Source organism: Oryzias latipes, chromosome 21 (assembly GCF_002234675.1).
Source record: "Oryzias latipes chromosome 21, ASM223467v1".
NCBI classification, from domain to species: domain Eukaryota; kingdom Metazoa; phylum Chordata; class Actinopteri; order Beloniformes; family Adrianichthyidae; genus Oryzias; species Oryzias latipes.
In genome coordinates this window covers 7,357,608-7,376,502 of record NC_019879.2, presented here as the reverse complement: position 1 = coordinate 7,376,502, position 18,895 = coordinate 7,357,608, and the positions used below count along the sequence as shown (strand labels likewise).

The 18,895-nt window shown below is 37.4% G+C and overlaps 1 protein-coding gene across 2 annotated transcripts in view; it reads right to left on the bottom strand.

Annotated features, from left to right (window-relative positions):
• The window catches only part of fgf14 (fibroblast growth factor 14), a 121,838-nt gene that overhangs the window by 78,808 nt on the left and 24,135 nt on the right, over positions 1-18,895 (bottom strand). Inside the window, exon 1 of one of the 2 annotated variants that reach the window (XM_011489300.3) lies at positions 9,582-9,780. The exons of the other annotated variant lie outside the window; for it this stretch is intronic. Coding sequence (XP_011487602.1) covers positions 9,582-9,654 — 73 coding nt within the window. The 5' untranslated portion in view covers positions 9,655-9,780. Of the gene's footprint in view, positions 1-9,581; positions 9,781-18,895 lie in introns of those variants that run through there. 2 annotated transcript variants of the gene reach the window in all.

The following is an 18,895-nucleotide window of genomic DNA, read 5'->3' as shown; positions in this document are numbered from 1 at the left end:
CTTGTTAGTAACAAATAAAAACTTAAAACACTTTCTGACACCACTACCTATCAGCCATTTTGGGGAATTCTCAGTACCACCCAACCAAAATTCTTGATTTAGCGCAGTGTACTGTACCTCTCAAAATTCACCTAGACATCAGTAAGCACAACCAGAATTACAGGCTTTTAAGTGAGCCTTATCGTGTTGAAAATACAATATTTTTCCAAGTCAGCTGTTGGTTTAATGATCTATTTCAAAGTGTAAAAGATAGTAAAGCCATTACTTTCCTTAATGATCAGGATCTTTTAAGAACATTAAGTGGCATATTGTTGGTTTCTCTGAAAATCTCACAGGTGCTCTCCATATCAGTCCTTTTTGTCACTTGGAATCAGTTAAGATTTACAGAAATGTTACTAAACTATTACTCGTGGAGTCATTTGGACACTGTAGTCACCTACAACAAGGCCTAGCTCACCATGCTCAATTCTGTGTTATGTCAGTGAAGAATGTACTGAATGCCTCAAAAAACAATGTCTTAGGCAAGAGCAAAATCTTTTCTTGATATTCTCTGTCTTTTTGATAGTTTAAACCAAGAGATTATCAATATCCTTCACTCACTTGTATGAGTAAACCTGAGAAATTAGTTCATGCGCAAAACACACTGTAGATTTGAACAGTCTGATTTATTGGGGTCCATTCGTATTGTTTTTGACACAAATATTGGGGACCTTATGCTTGTCAACTCACTTAAACAGCATGTTAAAAATTTATAGTCAATGGCTGTGCTGTGATAGACCTCTGGAATCACAGTGGAGACTATAAATTTACACTTTTGCCATCCACTTTATAGGGCATTACAACAGCTTTAACTTTCAGATGTCCTGTTGGCCACTTCTGCCTGAATAAACATATAGCACACTCCATGTATAATAGCATTTAGTGCTCTGTTCCACAATCTATTTTTATCCAAGCACCTTTAATAAGATTATCTCAAAATACATATTATTATTGAGAGTCTGAGGTGGCAGTTTTCTGAGGAGCTGAGTAGCAAATGCTGCCACAAAGTGGGGTGTATATGACACGGAGACCTTGGTGAGTGTCCTTGTCACTTACTCTTAACTTCCCTCACCATCAATGTTGCTGCCAACATATCACAGCAAACTGGGTAATTGAATTAGGACAAGTGCAAATCAGAAAAATCCTACCACAGGCATGCAGACCCACATGCAAGTGTCCCACAGTTGCATCCTGCGAGGTGTTCAAATTACAAGCTTTGGCCTGTTGGGGACTGTAGATATAATCATTTGTCTAAAACGTCTCTCTCATACTGCAAAATGGGCAAAAATGTATTTCCTTTTGGGTGCTAATACATATAAAATGGTGTTTAAGCTCTCACAATTCAAAGGAACGTTTGCTAAGCATTGAAACACACTAGACAACTTTTCATAAAATGTCAGATGTATATCACAAGATTGTTTTGAGGTCTAAAACAATACACCCACCAATTGCAGCAAGATTTAAATTGGTCATGGAGTTCTTTTGCAAACTGGCTTAAGATAACTATTCATGCAGTAAATAAAAGTTGTAAAGATGCATATCTGCAATATCCTTTTATCTCACAGGACCCTAATGCTACATGTACACTGAGCATGTGTGCTAGGTTCAAGAACGCGCTGATTGTGGGTTTTTGAATGTGCTTTTAGCATACGGCGTTCATTACCCGATACTAACGCATGTACTGACACTTGGAAGAGGCTTGGTGAAAAATGTCAAATCTGGCAAATCTTGCTCAAGCCTTTTTTTCCACAGCTCTATTCCAAGATACAAAAGACTTTGTGTCATGTAATTCCGGCTGGGAACAAACTGTAATGATTAATTTCTCCTTCATGACCGATTTTCAAACAGTTGGCACTTCCGTGAATTGCCATTCGTCACTTCCAAATCCGAGTTCCTGATTGGTCAAACATCAACTGGTCTAACTTTCACACGTTTTGTACGTAAAGCCTACAAATGAACTGAAAAACGTACGCATTGTTACACAAAGGCAAGAGTTTTGAATGAAAAAGTCCAAAACCCCCCTATGCATGCATTTACATAGACTTTTCATTGAAAGTGGCCACTTGAACCCGCATTGTCATGACCATAGCACAACAGTTCAGCATTCTTCTGCTCATGTGTTTCCTAAAACAGACAGAATCACTTTTAAGTTTCACTTAGCTTATCATCTCACTGGTCGTGCTATTGCTTGATCCAAAAATATTCATTGACCTTGTTGACTTACAGCTTGACTGCATGAAAACTATCAGCAGTTTCTAGTGTGATGTGTTCGCTGTATTGAACACAAAAGGAACTTAGGGCATCACATTGTATCAAAACAAGCTAATTTATTTCAGTCAAAAATACCTGAAAACACTTTCCAGTTAGGAAAAGAAGATTGCATTAAAATGTTGACTAACTGCAGGTCACTTGCACAGGTATGTGGTCTTGAGAAGACACAAACAACATTTAAATGACTATTTGCAGAAATTAATTGCGTCAATTGTCTTACATTTGAGTAAACATTGAATGCTTGTTGTTGCAAAGTTCATGCAAATTAATTAAAAGGTTAATGTAATTGCTGCACTACAAGGAGCACTAAAAACCTTTAATTTTGTTCAAAAAATGTCAGTGCACCTTATAATCTGGAGTGCCTATATATGGATTGAATGTGGTTGTATTTTATTTACTGATGTCGTAGCGATATTCAGAGGTACACGGTGCTCCGTCCAAGTGTCAGTTTGTTGTTTCTACGAGTCCCAAACAAGTTTGGGTGGTGTTGTAAATACGCTAACGCGTAAACGTGTAGCGTTGTTTTTTGAGTTTTTTTTACGTTACTAACATGGTTGGGAGTTAGCATTGAAACAGTAACTTTTGTTTTAGAGATATCGGTCTGTTTTTTAAGTGTTGCAAACAACGTTGGAAGTTACAGGTATTGACTAAACACCAACGCGGCTAATGCTTTTACTTGGTTAACGTTTAGCGTGTCATAAACAAGTTCTAGAGTTACTGTGAATGCAGTTAATGGTCTGACTGACTGACAGACTTATCTCTGACTCTTTTGTCTCCTTTAATATGCCATATTGTTCGTGTATATGTATGTATTGTGTATATGTCATCAGTTTCAAAATTAGATCATTCATTGGCGGTGCGGTCTACAGTGCAGAAAATACGGTAACTTAGTGCAGACATAAATAGGCTTTAAGACACTTGCATAGGTTTGGATAAACAGGAAAGAGCAGCACTGCGGCTTGGGTTTTTTTTTGACAAAAGCTGGGTTTAGAACTGTTTTTTTTAATTCACAGCATTCCTTTTTATTAGTATCTTTGGCAGTTCTTCAGAGTTTGTGGAGTGAGAACCTACAATCACAGCTGTATGTCTGCACAGCAAGTCTGAAGAGTTTGTTGTGGGATCAAGCACAATAAAAAACAATACGATTCAGTTAAACTGCAAGTAAGCAAATGAGAGTAATTTATTCTTGCAGTATTTAATTAAATAGTTTCTTTAGCAATTTATTTACAATTGTAGGACATCCCTTGCAGTTTTACTGTAGAAGCAAAAAAATGACACGCTCTTTTTGCAATTTCAACCTGCTTTGTTAATGTCAACAGAATCCAAAGTTACAGTAAAGGTATCAAGAGATCCTTTCTTGCTGCTGCTAGTGAGATGGAGGGCACTGGGAGGGCATTTGTTCTCCATTCACAAGACTTTGGCATGAGAAAGACCCATGGTGCTCAGTCTAAAAGGATCAGATTTTACTGATAGGTCATTTTGCAGTAGGTCTAGGAGAGCAAGAGTTGCCCTTGCAGGGAAAAGTGATACCACTTTGAAAAAAAGGAAACAAAGTGCATCACAAACAGATAAGAGTGAGACAAGATGCCAAGAGAAGCTGTGAAGGAAAAAAACAAAGACAATTCCCAAGATAGCATTCAAATTGCTATTTCAGGTCAAATATGTTTCAGCGGTTCGGAACAGAAACTTCTAGGATGGGCAAAGGCTCTTTATTTCCTAGCTCTGACCAAATCTGTCAATCCAAGAATTAAGAGTTCCATAGAACAGTAAAAACTGTATAACAAAGCATTTGCACTATTTTCTTTTTTTTTCTTGGCCTGCAACAGCCTGACAACCTGCCCTGCTACTGCCTTCCCCCAGCAGTAGCAGGGATAGGCTTCAGCAACCCCATGACCCTAAAAGAGATGAAGCAGGTTTGGAAAAAGGATTAATGGATAGACTTCCTCTCTTTGTTCAGGTAAAATATAGCAATTTCCACCAGACCTTTACTGTGGAACATCTGATGCTAGAATATTTTTGGTGTGAGGAAAAATGTTTAATGTGCTCATTAAAACAGCAAGTTGTCCAATCCATGTGGCAGCAAAACAAGTCCAAATGCTTATCTTATAGAGTATCACCAATAATTTTCAGTCGATTTGATTCAATTCACCAGAGCCTGGATCAATTCGATTCAATCCAATTTTGAATTTACATGTTTCCATTAAAAGTCATTGAAAGTTCATCTATTTAACCATTTTCAATAATTGATTAATCATTTGTTTTATTATTTTTTTGTATTTTTTTATTTCTTTTTTATAATAAGCCCAGCCCAATGTTGAAGCCCAGTATGAAGTACAAGCTCCTCACTACAGAACCCATAATGCTCCAACATTCCACCAAGCGGTACGGCTTTGTAGGTTTAGGTCTTACAAAAACCTTTTGACAGATTTTTCAGCGCCGTGTACCACCAAAAAATGGTTCAGGGTCAGTAAACATAACCAGAATTCACATAACTGTCGGTTTTTGAGAAAGTTTAAGGATTTTTAAAGAGTTCTAAAAAATATGGGACATATATTTATCTTGAATTTCAGGGCTTTTTACGGTAAAGAATTTCTAGTTTGCCCTTTGTAAAGAAGTCTTGGGTAATTCAAATTTTTGTCATGCTGAACAGGGGCTAAACTTCCAGGAAATTATCACTTTGGCTGCTCTGATGAATTCTTAGTTTAAGCATCTGATTAGGAAGGCTTTCCATGTGTGTTCTTGCGTATAAGAAGAGGGGAAAAAAGTATTTTCTAGGCTAGTGCCACAGCTGTGTCCAAATATCCTTATTCAGACTGTTGCCCCTGTAAAGTGAAGTACCATAAAATGGATGTATGTATGTTAAAGGGAGCGCTATTAATAAATATGCTATAAATTGATGTTTTACAAATGATTTTTACCCAGCCAAAGTGCTGATAAAAGGCTACTATTAAATCCAGGACATACATAACAGAAAGTGGCCTGTACTTATACTGTGCCTTTTAATGTTATTAAACTCAAAGACAGATGCTTGAATGTCTGCAGCTGCATTTTTGCAAAACTCCTTTTTTTTGTTTTTCCTAAAGACAAACATTTTGAACATATAAAGAGAAGATGTTGGCTCTGATTGACATTATTTAAATAGATCAAATCAAAGGGGATGTTTTTTTTTACTTTATTCACATTTTGGGTTTTTCATTAAAGGTATTCCTTTTATTGTGCTTCACAATACAGCACATATTTTTGTTGCTTTTTTTCAACCGAAAGAAATTATTCTGAAGTGACATTTCTATATTGGAAGACTCACACATTATTATTAAAATATGGTATGTTTTTTTAAGTGCAAGCAGGTTAGAAAAGGTGAATGAAGGTGTCAGATGTGATATGTAACAAAGGAGTGTCAGCAAGAATTGAGAGGAAAGGTGTGGGGAGAACAGCCATGATGTTGAGAAAGAGAATGGAGGCAGAACTGGAGGTAGCAGAGATGAAGATGTAGAAGTTCTCTTTGGGAGGGATAAAGATGGATCAGGAATTAATTAATCAGATGAAGCGATTATGTTAGATGTTTTGAAGATAAATGCAGAACAGTAGACTGATGGTTTAAACCTGTCTTAGAAGAGAAACAGGGAATTTGTTGGTAAAAGGGTGTTGATGATGGACCTACCAGGAAAGAGGTTCGGACACAATCAAGAAGAACATTAGGGTGGATCTTTTAAATATGACTGGACTGCTTTTAACCAAAATCTAAAAACCTGTGTATTTTTCTAAGACATAGTTTTTTGCAGACCAGCAGTAATTCATTAGAAAGTCAGCTCTAGTCAACCAAACAAAAGAACAGTTGACTATTTAATTAAATTGATTAAAAATAACCCCCATGTGTAAACTTTCTAAACGTGAAAAAGCCAGACAGAGCCACACTAGATGATGACAATCAATAAAAACCTTGATCAAATTTATAAAATATTTTTCCTTTTTGATGTACAATAAAGTTTCCCTATCCAAGAAGGTTCAGGTACCAGAAATAGAGCATTTTTTTTTATTTTGAAATGGTTTATATCAAGCAATCAAGTAGAAATAATACACAACAGCAATATAATCATCAGTTATACATTCATACTGTAACTAATCAAACTTAGGATAACTAGACATATTAATAAATATTGCTTGAAAGGGAGTGGAAGGAAGCGAACTTATATAATCCCACCCCGTTATACTATAACCATTTTATTACGTGATTTATCAATATCCAGTTCCCAGTTTTTATCAGACAGAATTAAAAATCATAAGATATCGATAAAGCACATGACAAAGATGAATTACTTAAGTATTACGTCAAAAATAACTATTTTAGAAATCAACATGGCAAATGCAGATCAGTCATCTGGAATATATGCAGATTATGTTACTTATAAAAGCCATTCATATGAATAAAACATAATACTATATCAGTAAAGTAGACACAACACTGTTTCAGGAATTTTCATAGCAAAATTTCATCAAGTATCAAAAGTTAAAAACGTGCAAAATTATGCTACATTAGGAAAGATTTTTGAATCAATTTATCAATTTTTGGAGAAAGTGAAGTAATATCATTAAAAGTCAATCAATTTAACAATATTCAATAAGTGATTAATCATTTGTTTTTGAGCATGAAGTGTCTTTCTAACAATCACAAAAGCACAATGACATTTTATTTTAGTCTGTCATTCTATAGCTTCACTGTTAACAGAAGAATGTGACATTGTCTCCAATTTTCTTTTTTTTTTGTAAAATCATTACTTTTAAATATTTTTTTCTTATCTTTTCAAGTCATGAATTTCGGTCCAGATAACAAACACTTTCAACCTAGTAATTTCCATTTTTTTAGGAAATAAAGAAACTTATGCCAAATAGTTTTTTTTACTATTTCAGTACAGTACATGTAAACTATTTTAACCATAGTTATCGACAAGAAAATTACAAAACACGTCTCTTACAGTCACTGCTGAGTTTAGTAAAAGTCTAAAATGTAAGTCTTTACTATCTGTTCAAAATGCTTGGATGTCGGTCTTTAAGCATGTCTTGCGCTACGTTCTCACCGCCCTTTGCAAGGCGCGTTCAAGCGACCACTTTCAATGAAAACTATGGAAACACACGAATATGAGCGTTTTAGGGTTCAGCGTTCAAAATGATTTTACTTCAATTTTCTACGACCGTTTTCTGGCTCTATGTACAAAGCGTGCATCTATTAAAAAAGCATTGAAAGTTAAACCAGGTCAAACCTTGCCCAATCAGGGACTCAGATAACGTATGGATGGCGTCCCTTTTAATTAATGGAAGTGCCAACTGTTTGAAAATTGATTATAGAGGAGAAATTAACAATAGCGGTTTGTGCCTAAATTATATGACACCAAGTCTTTCATCAGAATAGAGCTGTGAAAGAAAAGCATTGCTACAACAGTTGCTAGTAAACAGTGGGAAAAAAGACGAAGAAGCTGCTTTCTACTTTTCCAGTGTGAACATCGTGGGCTAAATTCATAATTTTGAACCGTTTTGTAGCTCCATACCTACAAAACCAAGAACAGAGACGGCAGCCACAGTCCTAAGCTGATTTACACAGGTTCATCTTCAGTGCATCTCCGTTGCGTTGACACTTAAAAACATGATGTTCAGCGATCAATCGGAATGTATAGATCACCTCAGTTGTGGCTGCATCGGAAGTCCAGCCCTCCGCAACGCAACACTAGCTTTGCGCAGGAGTTCATTTCCATTCCTTCAGTGCATCATACCCCTTGTGCTATCTTAGATGACCCCACCCTTACATTGACGTGTTATTCCTACCATGACAAAGGTGGAAAGATTTCATGTAATCCATGGACACCAGAGAAGATCACAAATCATTGAAGAAAAAAGGACCAGTGTAAATTCGGGATTAAAAAAAACAATGAGTTGAAAATGATTACCGGTATATTATGGTGATTGGTAACACCAGCGATCATAACAACCAGCAGTCACCTTTCGTCCTCTACCCTGGAGATTGTAGTTTTATTCCTGTAGCTTAAAAGGTTGTTTTTTTGCTCACAAGTTAGGACATCATCCCCGTTGCTGCATCCGTTTGATTGTGTGCAGAAACTGTATATAACAAGTGACTGTCCAGCTGGCAGAGCAAATGTACCAAACTTCACAGAGGAGAGGAGAAAGACAATGACACTGTAAACCCACAGCCACCTCTCTTTTTCACCCAGCCTTTAGAAAGCTTCATGTTTTATGCAGGGAAAATAATGAGAGAGAATCCTTAGATGCAGTTCAAACATGATAAAAATGGCTTCCTCCCTTTTTTTTGCACATTAAATAAAAAGCAATCAAGAGAGTGAAAAAGTCCCACGTAATCATGCAGACACATACCCTCTCTTCAGTATGTGACCTTCAGGTATGATAGTCCACAGAGCAGTGATTAGTGTTATTGGTGTGGAAGGAAAATATTGATAAGGCATTTTCCTCTCCAAATGGGAAGTCACTATTTTCCATGCTCCCTTTATGCTCTGTTCAGACCAGGCATGTGACACTCGTTCAAATTAAGGCTAATACACTAAAAGCAGGCTAAATGCACATTCTTGAACATGATACGAGCGCATCTCCACCACCCTACAGCTGGAAGAGGCTCGGTGTGAAATGTTGAAGCGGCGAAAATCTTGCTTTTTCTTTCACCCCTCTATTCTGATATATGCAAGACTTAGTATCGGACAATTATTAATTTATCCTCCATAATCAATTTTCAAACAGTTGGCACCTCTGTGAACTAGAAGGGAATGCCTGATTGGTTAGAGTTCAACCTGGTTTAGCTGTCAACACCTGGATGTGTGTTTTGCACGTAAAATTAAAAAACGACCAAAAAAACCTGTGTAGCAACGCACAAGAGTTTTAAACACGGAAAAGCTTACCTACATGCATCTACAAAGACTTTTCATTGGAAGTGGTTGCTTGAGCGTGCCTTGCTGAAGGCGGTTTACTGCTACGTTGACACCAGGCATGTGACGCACATTCAAGAACACGCTAAAAGCATGTTCAGCATATAGTGTTCACATTGAACAAGCAGAGCACTACTGTTTACTAGCACACCTCGTATTCATGCGTATTAAATACACTTTTCAGTGGTCGTTTGAATGCGTGTTGCCGAGGGTGACGTGAACGTAGCTTGAACGTAACTTTACAGACATTGAAAAGGAAACACATAAGCAGTCACGGCACCCAGCAAGTTTAAATCCATGAAAACTGTCTGCAGGATGCTGACTCACCATACTTTCCTTCAGCCTTCAACACGCTTCTAACATGTCGCTCCACAATTTTTGCAAAAGATGCCGCCTCCATAGTTGAACAGCTTAAAAAATTATAAAACTTTGAGTGAATAAATACACTTTTGAACTCAGTCTTTGCTACTCTAGTGCTGTAGTTTAACCCAATCCCAAAAGCCTAAACACACAAACAGGATTCCCATTTTATAAGTGAACACACACTCATGCCATGCCTAACACCCACTTCCAAAACTCTGCCAACAGCTCCCCACCAGAACTTTCTTCCTAACAGATAATCATATCATAGCACTGTCACACTCTCAGTTCCCTGGAGGTGCCTGACCAGAAATGTCAAGCTCCTCCATGGCTACATAGTGTTGGTGACATGGAGAGTTAAAAACTGATTTCAGAGCAGAGGTCAGCAAACAAAACGGATTTTCAAAAGGCAGTCAAGTTTATACACACTTTCTTTGGAAGTCTTTCATAGAGTCTTAAACTGTTGACGAACTGCTTCCATGTCCGCTCCTGAGTCCAAAACTAAAAAACAAGTCAGCTTTTTTCTTTACAAAGAGCTGAGCACCCAAAATAAACAGGTTACTTAGTCACTGTTGACTTCATAAAAAAATATATATATATATAAAAAAAACGTTTTCAGGTAAAATTAAGTTTGGATGATTTTGGCTTTTGCAAAGGGAGCTGCAAAGAATCAAAAATGTAACCTATGTAAAAGGTTATCAAGTTGACAAAGCGTTGGAAATAAGAAAATGTGAAGTGTGAGGTTTGCCAAGCGTGATGAGTGTAAAAAGGTTACGTCTCGATATTTATTCGTGTTTCACATTTTATTATTTATTCATTCAGTCATTTATTTTTACAGCCTGAAAGCACGCCAAAGCTACACACATTCTAAAAAATAAAAGTAATAACAATGCACACAGAGAGAAGCAAGATTGGAAGAAAGAAAAAAGAATCCACTGAGAGAAGACAGAGGCAGCAGTACAATGGAGCCTGCTGCACTGCAGCAAAAGACTACCCAGCATACCACAACCACCACCTTCAGCGCTGCACTGACTCTTATTCAGAGCGAGTGGAGTCATCCACAAACGGCAGGAAGATGTTCTTGTGAAGTGAATGACACCCTACCGCATGCTATATCATGCTTTTTCTTAAAGTCCCCCTCTGATGAAAATCATATTTTTTCAGTTTTTGACATGTGTGTCTGGCATTTTTGTTGTAAAAGAGAACAAATGTAATAAGTAATCATTTCATTTTGACATTTCCGAGTATGATGAAAATATGAAAAATATAATAACATTCAGAAGAGCCGAGCAGGCTGGCTCCCCGTCCCGCAGCGGCTTTCTGTCTGGCCGCCAGCTCGCCTCCCAGAGCCGGCATAGTGAACTCTGGCACGTCGCCCAAATGCGCCCTCAGATTTCGTCTGTGACTTAGCATTGAAACTGGCCGCCTCTGCCACGCGACTTGTGTTTGGTGTGAACGCAGCTTAAAAGTAATCCTAAATTTAAGAAATAAGTGTAACACTAGTCGCACATATTTTTTAGAGGTTTTTAGAGGAATGCTGGGTCAAAATATCACTTTGGGTGGTTATTTTGTGAGTAATGAACACTGTAATACACTTTTAAGCTCAAAAGAGTAGATTTTGCATAATATAAGCTCTTTAAATAAAACACACTTTCATTATCCAGTGCAATATATGTTAAAAAAAAAAAACTCAGATAACTGACTTTAGACTGAAAATGTTTTACTTCCAAAACTGTGTACACATGAGAGTGCAAAATTGCAAACAACTATCCTTAATTGTTTCATTATTACCTGTATGCTTCTGGGCTTTTCAAAGCTTAAAAGTTAGAAACATTATTTAGTTCTGCTAGAAAGCAAAGCAGAAATTGTGTGTTCTGAAAAAAACACACGGTGTTTTGGAAACAATAATAGCATTGTGATAACTAAAAAAGTATTATTTAAGCAATAAATCCAAAATAAACATTAGGTTTAAAAGAAAACTACTTTGCACCTTACTATTTTAATGAGTGATATAAAAGATTAAAACACAGGCATACATTTTTTTTCAAGGCCCGTCAGTAGTTAATCTATTTTCATAGTCATTTTTGAATTTAGATAATATCGTCCCATAATGGTTGGTATTCATGCCAATAAAGAGGAGGAAGGCAGAGAAAGATAGAAATGGAGCCCCTCCTCACCCAGCTTGTACCATCAATGGGAGCAGAGATGATGGACAACAGTAATAAATGAGCTACAGGCCAGCTGTGAGTCATGAAATCAAATCAGTCATCCATCATAATCAAATAATTAAAATGTTCTGTCAGCACAGAGAAGCAGGAGAACCAGTTGAACTCGCTTTGGTTCTTTGCTAAAAGGCATCTGGCCATGGTTACAGTGTGGTTTATGTCACATTAACTGTTAAATGGTTAAAAGCTGCATGTTCGCATATTGCTGTGCATCTGTCTTCTTATTACTTTTGATGCTTCTTGTTTTAGCATATGAAAGGAAAGTCTGGCAGGGTTCAGTGTCAGTGGGATTGTGAAAAAAAATCACAGCAAGTGAAAATGTTATGAAAAAGATTTAGTACAATAATCTTTCTAGTGAAGTCTGTGCTTTTATATCAGTTAAAATAGGCTAACTAAATAATTATTTGCATCAGTCATAACTTCTTATTTTTCTGGAATATTAAAAGCCACATTTATAATTTTCACATAAGGTTAACCCTAAAAACCGTATTTTTTTCCAAAAGGCAGCATAGTCACAATAACCTTTATTTTAGCGTGTCTATTTTTTTGCGTGTTGAAAACAAGATTGGGTGTTATTGTGAATACGCAAATGTGGCTAGCATGTAGCGGTGTCCGACATGTTACAAACAAGATTGGGAGTTGGCTTAGTGTCAGAAGTCAGAACTCTGTCTCCCCCTCTGGTCTCACCAGCTAGAGCAGCCTCCAGATCACTGAAAGCAATTCATCTCCCAGGACACCCAGCATGCCACACTCTAGACTCTCATTCACTCAATCAACCACAGCATACTTAAGCTCAGCACTTAGCTCAGTGCAAAGTATTGTTTTTGCCCCTTTGCCTTCCTTACTGAGCGTTATATTTGGATCTGATCTTCTGTCTCCTGACCCTGTATCTGACTCTGTTTGCCTGCCGCCTGCCTCGACTCTCGCCTGGATCCTGACTACCTAGTGATGGGTAGATGAGGCCTTGTGAAGCGGTTTGGCACATTGCCCAAACTGTGTTGCTACTGTGTCGATACTGTGTCACTTAATACTGACTCCTGCTGGACCAAAAACGTCATCGCAGGCAACAAAGTTAAGAAACTGCACTGAAATACTTATTATATTTCATCTAAATCCAATGTTTGTCATTGCAGTTCCTCGTTCCAATTTCTGGCTCCATAATGCCCCAGCACTGGGGAAGTGCTTTTAATTTTAAAAGTTCTGCAGAATAAATGTCACATTTAACCTCCAAAACATGAAATAACTAATTTCAAATAAGAGTCTGTTTGAACTGGAATTGTATTCTGCAAGATCAAGCAGAAACTGAGAGGAACAGGAGAAACAAAAAGCCAAAAACACTGTTAAAACTATTAAATAATTCCACAAAGTCATTAAAACACCACATTAACAACTTAATTGAAGACTCAGTAAAATATAACCTCAAACACAGGTGGACGGGGAAAACGGGGGCGCACAAGCGAAAGAATCATTCAATAGCTGGATGGCATCAATAATTGTTTTTTTCCCTGCTTTGTTAAACTCACTGCTGGACTGATTTAGCACCAAGTGACAGAAATGTAACCGAGAAGTAGTTTTTAAAAATAATATATCTTTCAAAATAAAAGATAGCTTAGAGACTCATAGTAAAACTAACTAAAACCCGCTAAATTGACGTGACAACTCCCCAAATCAAATTTTCTCCGCAAAATCCAAATCAAACCCACCCAATTAGGTGACAAAACCACATAATCTGGTAACACTGCGAATAGCTGCGCTTCCTTGTTTGGTTGTATCGGTCATGTGACTTTTCCAAGAGCGATACACGCACCGACATGGGATTTTACTTTATGAGCTCAACACGAGAGCCGACGCGTCGGTGTTCCTGGAGCCATCACTATGACTACCCTGTCTCCCCCCTGATGACCTAATGCCTGTTATTGAGCCCTGCCTGCCTTACTCTGATTGAGCTATGTGGACTTTTAGCTGAGTTAATAAACCTGCTGCATTTGGATCCAGCCGTCTGCCTGTTCTTGTGACAGATATTCACAGTAACGTTTATTTTGGCGAGATGAGTCTGTTTTTTATGTCACAAACAAGGTTGGGGGTGTGAATATGCAAATGTGGCTAGCGTGTAGCGGTGTCAAACTGTGGTTTTTTCATGTTTACTAATGAAGTTTGGGCTATGTCAAAGTCCCTCCCTACTTCCTAACTGCTAAAAAAAACGATTTAGTGCTGGACTATCTAGTGCACCGGATTTTAAAAGCAATTTGGACACATCCTCGCTACTGTTTTTTTCTTTAAATGGTAAATATGATGTCACTGATTTCACAAGGTCAAAACCTAATCACTAAGAAAATTTTGCGATGACTATTTATGAATCCACTGTGTTCAGATGATCAAAACATTGATATTTAAAAAAAAAAAAAAAAAAAAATTTAAATTAATTAATTGAAACACCTTTTTTTTCACAAAAAATGTTCAAAGGCCATGCATTGCGGTTTATATTCCCCAATCTAGTGATTATCGATGCAAACTGTTTTTTTGCAGAGACTTCTAGGACATTTCTAGAGCACTTGATTGTATGATTGTAGGTACGGACTGCCCTACTAAATGGACAATGAACTATATAGTCCACTATGTACAGTAGTTAGTAGTGAAGGAATTCGTACACAACCTTGGAGTTTGCGTAGTGACAGTAATGTTTCTTTTATCCATATTTGTCTATTTTTTTACATGTTGCAAACAAGATTTGGAGTTACACAACTATTGTGAATACACTAACATGGCTTACATGTCGCATGTTACAAACAAGTTCTAGACTTGCTGTGAAAGCAGTTAATAAAGTCGGACTGACTGATAGACTTATCTCTGACTTTGGTCTCGCTTAATGTGCCTCATAGTTTGATGCACCTTACTTATGACGTAAGTTCAAAAGTAGACCATTTATTCACAATGGACCTTTTAATCCAATGCATTCTATAGTATAGAAAACATGGTAAATAATGGGTTAATGGGTGTTTAAAATTTTTTAAAAGTTCCTGATATTTTTTTTAATATTTCAGTTTTATCTGTTTTCAACTGTCCAAAATGTCTCTAATTTGGAAATGTTAGTCTTTCCTACTTTGACAACAAAAAGCAGATAAGCAGATAAGACAAGGAAGAACTGAAAACCCGACAATCAAATAAACTGACGAAATGTGAGTGGAATCAAGACAGCTGTGGATTATTGGCAACCTAAACCGGTAACGACTGACAGGGGCAACACGGCAAACAGAACACGACCAAGAACCAAGCATCACAAAAATCCAGACGTTTTAAGAAATCCTCTCAAGCTCAAGAATTTTGTGGCAGCAAGCTCTGTGTATTTGTAAAGATAAAAACATTTATTAAGTTCTGTAATATGAGTTATTCATATTTCACTCCTGCGCCAGATAAAGAAAAACACTTAAAAATCTGTAACCCTAACCCCTAACTCTAATCCTAACATAAGACACCTACAGCTCCATGCCAACTTTTCATGTAATTCCTCCCTCTGTCCAGGTGTCCATACACCTAACATACATAGTCGATGTGAAGCTGATGCTTATGTAAAGAACATATGAACCAAATAAACCCTGCTGAAGTTTTGAGGAAGAATTTGTAGATGGCAAAGTATTACCCGTAGTTGCCATAGAAACTCAAATAAACACCCGTACACTGTGCTGGAAGCAGGCAGATAAGAACAGACAATGAGAACACTGAGCCCATTAACATGCACATCAAAGATCCATTCATTATCAGATTTGTTACAAGTAACATGTAGACAGGATAATCCAAAGTCTATTCCACAATAATCCAAAAACTGAGATATTAGATGTAGATTTTCCTTTCATAAGTCAATATTTCCTGACCCATTTGTACCTAGTCCTCTGAAATGAATCAGAAAATTTATTACCATGTAGACCAGGATTTTTTCCAATGAATGAATTTCCCTAGTCAATTTTAATTTATCCAATTACTTCCAGTTATCCAATTTTTAGGGGCAAATCAACGGGCTCGATCAAATTGACAGACAGTTATGATCGGTTCAGGTTCATGTTGACAGATCTCTCAGAACCCCCTCTGTCACACAATGGTACAGCTCAACAATTCCTACTTTCTTCATCAGAGTTCTGCTTCAACTTTTACTGCGATGCTACGGAAGAGCCATGGGGACAAAACTGCCCACAGAGCTTTACTAGTGTGGTAATGAGCTTATTCCAAAGAGTTTGGGTAATTATTTGTATGGGGACACTGCCATTCCAGTTACAGTATTTCAAAATTCCTAGTTTTTTGAAAATAGTAAAGGAACAGGAGAAGGTAAAAGGAGAACAGCAAGTTGTTCATCTTTTAAGGTGAATATTTCAGCAAGTTCCCCCAGTCAGAAACATTCCAAAAAAATCTATTCCCAAAGTCCTGTATATGTTTTAGAGCAACTTTTGTGTCTTCAATCAGCTAAGACAGATCTGAACTAAAGGGGAATTACCACATTTTCCGCACTATTGAGCACATCGGATTATAAGGCGCACCTTCAATGAATATATGTCACATTTAAGACACACCAAACTATGCTGCACTTTGAACGAGACATAAGAGTCAGAGATAAGTCACTTTCCCTTTTTCACAGTAACTCTAGAACTTCTTTGTGATGTGCTACATTTATACACAACATCTGTTACTCCGGACCTCCTTTTCAACACAAAAAAAACCTGAATGATACTGCTAAATCAAACGTTGCTGTGACTACACCAACTTCCATCCTTGATGGTACCACCTCAAAAACACACTCACTCCGACACCACTACACGTTAGCCGCTTTAGCATATTTACAATACCTGGTACTACCAATCTTTATTGTCCTTATTGTCATTTATTTTTTTATTTATTTATTTATAAAGCACCTTCCATCACCAGTCAAGGAGTCCCAAAGTGCTGTACACAGGGAGGACAAAACATTGCACAATCATAAAATATAAAAGAATAAAAAGCCTCAAACCAAATCAAAATATTGTCGAGTCATAAACTTAAAATCATAAAAAAGCATAAAAACAATGTCATTACAGAGTTAGGCTGATGCTAAAGTGCTGAAATAGAGATTTAAAAAAAATAATTGTTTCTCCCCAAAAATAAATCTGGCTGCTGCATCTAATAATAATAATAATAATAGATTAGATTTATCTGCGCTTTTCCAGACGCCCAAAGCGCTTACAGTGTGTCTATTATTCATTCACTCCTCGTTCAGACGTTGGTGATGCTAAGCTACTGATGTAGCCTCAGCTGCCCTGGGGCAGACTGACAGAGTCGTGGCTGCTAGTTTACGCCTATGGTCCCTCTGATCATCACCGGAACATTCATACGCATTCACGCACCAGTGGAGCCACACTGGAGGCAAGGACGGTGAAGTGTCTTGCCCAAGGACACAACAACAGTTGGCTGGGGGGAGCAGGGATCGAACTGCCGACCCTTCGATCATTGGACGAACTGCTCAACCGCCTGGGCCATTGCCATCTTGGACCAGCTGCAGCCTGGCTATTGAAGCCTTGGGTGTCCCAGCATACAAAGAGATGCAATAATTTAGTCAGACATGGGTGACAATTTCAAGGTTTGTTTTTGATTTAAAAGACTTAATCTTGTTTTCAACACAAAAATAACCAGGGTGATAAATCTAAAACAAACATTACTGTGACGACGCTAACTCCCAACCTTGCTAGAAACACACACAAAAACACTCTGGTTACGTCCAAATTCCCACCCTTACCCCTAACTACTAAGAAACTATACAGTGTGGCCCTATATAGTGCCCTGAATTTAAAAAGTGATTCGGACACCATGCTCACTACTTTTTTTGTTTTTTAAAAGACGGATATGACGTGATCGATTTCACAAAGTTAAAATCTAATTAGTAGGAGCGTTTTGCGACGATTATGCGACGAGTTCACTGTCTCTTTCAGATCAAAACGTTGATGGTTTATTTAAAAAAATACATCATAGGGGCAAGAATTGTTCCGACGCAGGGCACTCGACTTGGGAATTGTAGATTCGGACAGCACTACAAAATGCTGAACGCACTGTATAGTGCACTATATAAGGGTTAGGGTGGGAATTCGCACATAGCCTTTGACACTGCTACACTTCGATTTCTGACTGAAAACAAATGTGACTGAAAATTATCTAAGAGACAGCTAGTAACTATCATAGTTTAGGTTTTAAAAATCAAACTTTAATTTCGGTTTTTAGCTTGACATGCATTCATATTAATACAAATTGTTGAAAAATTGAGAAAGCCTCACATCACGTTAATATAATAAAAGAAACAATAAATGAGCAATGCTTGTGGGTTAACATAATAGCTCATTAAACTCTCTAAATCTGACCTGATTTAATATTTCTCAGACATTTGAATGTGAACATCATTGGTCAAAACTGAGCCCATTCTTTTAGGATAATGTTTTCTAATTGATAGGCTCAGTCAACACTGCTCAGGTCTTTGCTGCAGGTGAACATTTAAGGCCTCTCAACTTTAAACAGCTAAAATTATGACTCTCCTGAGCTTCTTTCAGCTTTAGCTAAATGCTCTCATTAAAACATCTCCACTATAATTGTCTCAGCTTTCAATCTGAGAACAAATATCAGAGGCCAGGGGGATTATTATAGAAGCTGCTTTTAAAACCTGTTACTGTACTACAGAGTGAACAGATTTGCCATTAAATACAAGAGGGCCACTGCAAAAATGATTAAAAATTGGGATGGGGAAACATTTCTTTGCCAGGAAGAACAGTCAGTTTCGATTGCGAAGGTGCAAACACTGCTTTGTAAAAGCCTATGCGTGTCAGGAACCGCTAGTAGAGAGCCCACAATGCAGGAGACCAGGCAGAAAATAAAACATTTAATAAACAAACTGAAACATGCCAAAACCATGGGAGCAATAAAAAGGTGGCAAAGCAGAAAAGAGCAGATGACCTGACAAGGATGAACTAAAAAAATCAGACAGTTAAATAGGCTGAGGGCAATTAACTAAATGGACGACTGCTGTGGATCATGATGAACCTGGAACCACTG